General features: G+C 31.1%; 1 protein-coding gene across 1 annotated transcript; it reads right to left on the bottom strand.

The window, feature by feature from the left end:
• Positions 1-233: 233 nt before the first annotated feature.
• Positions 234-5,528, bottom strand: LOC137826021 (O-fucosyltransferase 7). The gene is made up of 12 exons (XM_068631861.1): positions 5,024-5,528; positions 4,531-4,605; positions 3,875-3,974; positions 3,731-3,798; positions 3,431-3,519; positions 3,158-3,338; positions 2,922-3,050; positions 2,691-2,824; positions 2,385-2,598; positions 1,415-1,599; positions 1,202-1,297; positions 234-773 (listed from the first exon to the last, which is right to left on the bottom strand). The coding sequence occupies exons 1-12, from the start codon at positions 5,171-5,173 to the stop codon at positions 620-622; spliced, it is 1,575 nt and encodes a 524-aa protein (XP_068487962.1). The 5' UTR covers positions 5,174-5,528; the 3' UTR covers positions 234-619.
• Between the last annotated feature and the right edge of the window lie 2,329 nt (positions 5,529-7,857).

Raw genomic sequence — 7,857 nt, 5'->3', positions numbered from 1 at the left:
TTAATTATAAACTGAAAAGAAACGACTGAAAATAGTCATATTTAAAACTAGCAAATATCTTTTGTAGAGACTGGAAACAAATGAAAAAGTCATATTTACAATATTTGAAAACATATTTTATTTTTTAATTGTATATATTTATTGCGTGTGACTTTTGTTTCAAAGTGTAAGATAAAGTACCACCACACTTCCTCTCACAATAAAAGAAAAAAAAAAACAATGTACACCAGAAATAAAAATAAAAGATTTTTACTTTTTGTTGTCTTCAACAAGAACAAATTACAAAATGTGAGATTGGTGAAGAAGAAATACAATAAAGGGTGATCTACCTGCCTTAATAATCAAGTAATGTCCACAGAACAAATGAATCCAGTGATGTCAAATCTCCATCTAATCTTTGTATCAAAACCCCAATATGGGTTTTCTTTTCCTTTCTTTTTTTCACTTCCTTTATTCCTATTCCCAGCCCCCAATTAAAGGATACGTGTAACAGTGATACCGGTATATACACTCTCTCACCACAGTACCATGCCTTCAAGATCTTCATTTTATGCTAAAACTCATGTGTCACCCTTTCACCAAGGGCTATTTCCAAGGAAAAACTTCAGTATTTCATCTATCAAACAATGTGAGAGATGTTTAGAGCTGGTGCTGGTTCTCTCCGGCATAAACAATCAGGTAGGGGATTAGCATAAAAGGTTTCTTCTGACCGGAACCTTTCCATCCCCTTTGTCCCAGAAATTGGCCCTTTTCTCTTTCTAGGAGAACCAAGTCTGTGCAATACATGCAACAAATGAAAAATCAAATTGAAGTTCACCCTGTGATCAGTATATTATTGAAACAAGTAATTTAGAAACAGATTCTTCAATAGGTTAAATGAGGAAGATAATTCTTGCCAAACATCATAATTCCCCAGAAAAAAAATCATTATTCTTGCCAACCTGCTGTCAGTGTTTGGCTAATACTCTTCCCATGAAGCTTGAGATCTAGTTTATTCTGAACAGATATAGGCTAGTTGGGTCATATTCCATACAAAGCACAGTACATGACCTGTTTTACTAATGATCTATGGAGAGGGATCATGGCAATTAGATTTATCATTTGTGATTATAGAAGTGAAAGAACCACAAACACATTATACATACTTTAGCATCCATAAAATTAATTAAAATGAAAAATAAAGACTTTTCCGATTGCATACCGTCTTCGGTGGAGATCAATAATCCTATTTGATAATTTCTTCCCCTCCGTCATTAGTCCCTGATCCAGTTTATCAAACAGGCGAACGAGGACTTTCCTAGGTAAATGAGAGGACACAGACAGAACAGCTTTGTAATGGATAATTTCGAAGAGCTTATCAGACAATTTTTAAAGATGAACTAATAGAAGTTGATCTGCAAAATTACAGCCTTACTTATCTGGAGATATTGTTCTTCCACGTCCAAGAAATCGACGATGACCCTCAACAGCCTTCGCCATGTTTCCGGAATAAGAAGGTATGAATACATCACTTTCAATAGATACAATATAGTCAAGAGCAGCCATTTGGGATGCATGATTGGAAAAAGGTTCAAGCTCTTCTATGGATGCCAACTTTTCCTGAAAATAATCTCAGCACAGGTAGGTTAGGTTAATCAGCATGATACAAATGCTTCTTAGCAAGTTGCCATTGCTCAGAAAAGCAGGACCGAGTTTTTCTTTCAGGTTAGTTGAACACAACAACATAAACTATCTTCCTCTTATTTGACTTACAATGCATGTGAATGAGAAAATAAGTTATTAGACACCCAAGAAGAAAACAAGGTCTTTTAATCATCAATAATGGAGCGCTCGTTTTTCAGTAGTTTCTGCAACAGAAAAGTTATGATGATCTGTCCTTTATAATCTAGATCAACCCTGGTATTTTAGCATTGCATTGTCTACTGAGAGAATTTCTTCACCCTATAAAATAGAATCCTCTAATCGAACTTATGACAGCATTTATGTAATTAATAGAGAAATCAGAAGATGAACTTGACCAAACATTATATGTAACTAACCATGCAGCTATCCTACTTATGATGTAAGTCCCCATGCATTTAAACAATGTGGGAATGGGCGATATTCTCCCTATTTTAGGTTTCCATGTCAAAACATCTTAACCTTTTGACACTGCTTTCTTTTCAACCACATAAGGGTAAAGGATTATTAAGAGAACGTGATATAACCTTCCCTAAAAGATATCAATTTATTAGTCAATACACTATCAACCTAAGCTACAAGTTGATCTTGATTAGATGGTAGATACGGAAAATACTAATATTTGACCAAACTATCCAATAAATTATTGAAAAAAATAGGTTATATACAACAATATATTGAAACACAGTATTGCAATTCCTTACCTTGCTCATCAACAATGGATATCGGGAACGCAATTCAGCCATGTGAGACTCGCCCCCATATATCTCTCCAGCAGCAATATATATCGGAGTTGTTGATGGGTATCCAAGAGCAGTAAGAAAAATCCCAACTTCCTTTGGAGTTAAGGGGCAAAGCCCTTTGGACCTCTGTTCTATTGGATCAATCTCCTTTATTTTCCAATAGGAAATGTTCTCTCTACATGTTTTGCACGTGATAATTCCCAAACATTATATGTGAGAGAAGACATGAAATTCAATTAAGCGAGTTGAAGTGTCATAGTTCTATACCTGATCATCCGAAGCTCTTCAGCTTCAACAAGAGATAAATCATGGGTGCAGCCACTAAATGCAAGCATATCCTTCTCGTAACGCAAATGCAGCGCAATGTAAGGACCAAATGACCTCATCCTCTCTACCAACAGCTACAAGGACATAAAAAGCATTAAAGAATGACAAAAAATATTACATCAGGAGACTAAAAACAAAGAAACCAACAAGAGTTCAGATCTCTTTATATACTTTTCCCAGTTTTTCAATGCGAGGAGAGAAGCGAAGTGCTTCATAACAAGCCCGGCAACGAAGCTTCTGTATGTCCGGAGGTAGATTGTTGTTTGCTAATCGTGAATCAGATTTGGAAGCTCGAATAACCTTCAGGTGTTATAAATAATTAGATGATTGCACAATATATTAGAAACAAAGAAAATAAACAGAATACAAAACTGTATAAAACAATAGACTTTCAACAACATACATACTTGGTAATCTGCCCACAAGCTAGCAATCTCATTCTCGTAGTAATCCATGCCAGACCAGCTTATGAATTGCTTGACCACTTTGGTTTCATTAACCAGATCGTAGGGGAGTTTCTTAATGATTTTTACATCATTAGCTAGAGAATTCATAAAATGCTCTTCATCAAAAACATCAGAGAAATTGCTGAAAGAAAATTATAAAATTCAATTAAGTGAAAATCCAATACAGAGAGAAGGCACAAAAGAAAAATAACTGAATCGCAGAATTGAAAATACCTAGTATCTTGCCAAAATGATCTTTTATCAAGTTCTGGAATTACTAGAGTGGCCTTTATGATACGAGCCACTGCTACCATATCACATATCTGCAGCAAAGGGAACAAATCTTCAGCTAGAGACAAAAATGGAACAGAACATTCAAAATTAACAAATTAGACATTCCATGATCCTCATTCATTGCCATCCATCAGCATAGCAATCAATTAAGCAAGCCAAATTTTCAATACCAAATAACTTTGCAATAATACTAATAATATGAATATGGGAGAAACTTAGAGTGAGAGACAGAGGTCAGACCCCAGAACGCATTTGGTTGAGCCCACCATTTGTATGTACTAAAAGATATCCTCGCGACTCTGCAGGAGCTGAATAAACATTTATTTCTTTTAGTACCAATACAATTCATAATTACAACCTGAAAGGAAAGTTTAAGTTCCTTACTGGTGTAGTTAGGTGTGGGCTCTGCACAAGGCAAAAACCCACGATTTGATGGAGGCTTCCACAACTTCTGGTAATCTAAGTACCCTCTTGTACCATTCCACTGTCAAATCAAAAGGAGTGAAAACATGAATGGCACATAACTGCTTTGCATAATTTAAATATATCTTCCTATGCATATCATACACACCAACGCCTTTAGACATGCGCTAAAACTAAATCAAACAAGTTTAAAGTCACATAATTACACATCAGATGAGATGCATAAACATTAACAATAAGCAGAACCAACAGAAACAAAATGATAATAGCAAAGAAGAAATCCCCCATCTGGTTGGTGGATATCATAGAGGAAATAAATAAAGGGAAAACATGAACATACACCTAAATTCTCTTCTATTTATTTTTCCACCTCATTTTCTTCCTGTCTTTATCTACATTTTCCATCACATCACTTCTTCGTTCCCTTTTATCCCACTTCTATCTCGCACACCCCATTTTGGAGTGCAATTTTTATCACATCTCAAATAAATGAATAAAAATGTATCCTTGATATGAAGCTATTGTACATGATTCTGTTTCTCTATCACATTTTCTAAGCTTTCAAACAATGAGACCACCAAATAAGTCACTTGACAGTGTTCACATGAAGCTCAAACCTTGGGAGTAGAAAGTGGAGCTTTGGACAAATGGGGTGGTGCGAGCTCTCGCGTCCAGCTCTGCAGATCCTGAGCCTGTCAAAATTTGAAAAACAACAACAGATTAACCAATAAATCACTAACATTAGTAAGGTATCAATCGACATCACCAAAAACAAAAATTCCCGAAATAAATCCAATTCACTGTAAAAAGTACAGAAAAGCATAAACCAAAGAGCTATTTTCAGATTGGTTACTCTTAATGGAAGTCTTGAAGTCAACAAAGTACGGAAAAAAACAGTTGACAACAGAAAAACCCTAAAACAATCCTAAATTATACACATAAATTAACAATTGTTTACTCTGCATATTAGTAACCATTGAAAAGGGTCACCAAACAAAATCAAAGAACCTGGTATAGCCGTATAGCAATATGACCCTAAACATTTTTTTTTTAATTTAACAAGGGAAATGAATAACAATAGAGAAACCAAAATAAAAAGATGAAACAAACCGTGGAGATCTTGTCGTTGAACCTGTGATCCTTAGAGGAAGGAACAATGTGTATGCGCACGGAGAAGAGAGCCACAAACGCTATGAAGCATATGGCTAAAATTAGCAACTTTCTCAGCAGCGCCAACGGAATCCACTTGCGCCTCTGCATTCCACTCCTCTCTCCCTATTGGGTCACCAATTTAACCCAAAGATAAAGCCCTTATCAAATAAAAAGAACAATGAAGTAGAAGAATGTCTGCACTCAATGGGGAAAGAAGAGAAGAAAACATGAAATTGAGATTGAGAAGAAGTATTGTGAGTGAATCTGTCAGAGTGAAACTTGTTGGTGGTGTGAAAGACAGTGAAGAGAGTGTATAGAACAGTGTGACAACAAAAGTGGATGGTGTGTTTGGTTTGGTTTCTGGTTTTTGGATTTTCTTAAGGTTGTACAGTGACAGTCTTTCTCCTTTGGATTACGAGATTCCAGTGTTCTTTGTTAATATTAAGGACAGAATTTAGCCACCGTATTTTGCGTCACTTTCTTATTTTTAAATTAAATGTTTACTTACTTCTTCATTGTTTAAGCATCACTCATTTATTTAAGAGATTAAAGTATAAACTCTCAAAAATTTTAAAAAAAAAGATCTGTTGAAACTTAAAAGAAAATGTTTTAAGTTCAAGAATTAAAAAAAGTTGCAGTTACAAAAATAATTCGTAATTAAATAAAAAATTATTACAGTAAATAGTTAACAGTCAATAAATAGTTAATGATGTGAAATAAATAATAATATTAAAAACATTAAAACAACATGCCATTTGAAATAAATAAGTAATTAAAACTTTATTATGGTAACTCTCGTATTAATAACCTATGAGGCTCGTACACTTCTTCTTAAATGGTGTATCCGTATCGGACACACGTATCCGTGTCGACACTCGTAGGATACTTATCGGTGAAGTGTTCAATTCAAAAAAATATTTGTTAGATTTTTGAAAATTCTAGCACACGGTTCTAACACAATTTTAAAATGTATAAATACAATAACTTTCTAAAAACTTAAATTTATTGTATAAATTTTTATTATGATTATAAAAATAATAACAAATTCTTTTGAACCAGTCATGAAAAATATCTTCCTGCTCCCAAAAGAATTTGAAACATACTTTTGCACATAAATATTTATTTTCAATTTATATAATTCAAAATTATATAATATATATATTTGTGTCCCCGTATCCTACATTTTAGAGATTATATGTATCTCCGTGTCCGTATCCGTATCGTGTCAGTGTCCGTATTCATATATGTGCTACATAATTAATAACTACTAATTGATTAATAGTATTAAAAGTCAACTTACATGAAATTTTAATGCAATTATAATATAATATTAACAAATTAATTAATCTTCAAAGTATTGCATACTCTCTCCTACTTAATCTCTATGTATAAAATAATAATACTTTCTTTAATATTTTGAAATATTCATCTCATTAGTCAAATAAAGTGTTTCAAACCTTTAATATTATGTTCCCATTTTAAATATGACTAAATATTGTCTCTCTAATCTTTATACTCATTATCACTCTATTTCTCTTACTCTAAAAAAATTTCATAATATTCCTGTGAGAAACTTTAAATAATAACTTTAATAACAAATATTTCATATTCTAAATTTTAAATTATTTCATTAAAATTTTTATTATTCTAATTATCATAAAAAAAATTAATGATAAAGTAATTTTCATAAGGTCAATAAATTAATACTTATTTATTTGACTAATTTATAAACTAGTTTAATTAATATAAAAATATTTGGTAAGGTATATCAAAATATCTTATTTTAAAATATTTTAACTTATAAGTTACAAACTATTTTGGATATGGTTTACAAAACTAACTGATAAGTTAATCAATAGCTAATAACCTAGTTAGTAGTTGATAACCTAGTTAATAAATGATAAACTCTTAATTTATAAGTTTCAAACTTGTTAGCTAGCTTATTACATAAAATGACACAAAATTTATCAACTACTACACAGCTTTTATTATATAAATAAAATTTATATTTAATATTTTAAAAATATATTATTATGTAGTTGTAATTATAATTTTTTTTATCTTTCCGTTTAAACTATTGTTACATTGAGTTTAGTTTTTACAATGTTCATTGTGTATAATTTTCACACAATGAAACAATAGTACTTCAATTTGAATGTACGATCTTTTTTAATTTGAAGTACATAAACAATTAAAGAGTAACCCAACAAATATTACAATAATGTAATATTATAAAATATATAATTGAAAAATAAAAAATAAAAAAAATAGATAAAAATTAATTAAAGGTAATTAAAAAATATTAAAATGTAAGGAATAACAATGGAAGAAAATTAAATAAGGTACCAGCCAAAAGTTAGTTAAAGTAGTTTATAATTTCCTAAAATAAACTACTTTGATATAATATTATCAGATTTTTGTGTGAGTCAAATAAGTTAGTAACTATAGTTCATTAGTTTTACCAAATATACTCTTTAGCTAGTTTCTAGTTTGTAGCTTGTAGTTTATTTCATTTTCTTCCACGATTATTCTTTATATTTTAATATATTTCAATATTATTCTCAATTACTTTTTACCTATTATTATTTATTCTTCATTTTCATTTTGAGACAATTAATTATTGCCCTAAATTTAGTATTTATTGGGTTATTTTTAAATTTTATATACTTCAAATTAAAAAAAAATAACATTACAAATTGAAGTAACTAATGTTTTATTATATATATATATATAAATTAAAATGAAGAAAATGGTAAAGAAAAAACTCAATATAGTAGTAGTTTAAATTGAAA

Source organism: Phaseolus vulgaris, chromosome 8 (genome assembly GCF_000499845.2).
Source record: "Phaseolus vulgaris cultivar G19833 chromosome 8, P. vulgaris v2.0, whole genome shotgun sequence".
NCBI lineage: Eukaryota > Viridiplantae > Streptophyta > Magnoliopsida > Fabales > Fabaceae > Phaseolus > Phaseolus vulgaris.
This window is presented reverse-complemented; position numbering and strand designations above follow the sequence as displayed.

Bases quoted from the DNA above. Each gene is read 5' to 3' on its own strand.
- LOC137826021 (XM_068631861.1), bottom strand. From the start codon at position 5,173: ATGCAGAGGCGCAAGTGGATTCCGTTGGCGCTGCTGAGAAAGTTGCTA. The intron at 3,339-3,430 runs GTATTTTCAATT...ATTTTCTTTCAG, and splicing joins TCATTTTGGCAAGATACTAG to CAATTTCTCTGATGTTTTTG. The intron at 1,298-1,414 runs GTAAGGCTGTAA...TCATTTACCTAG, and splicing joins AGAACAATATCTCCAGATAA to GAAAGTCCTCGTTCGCCTGT.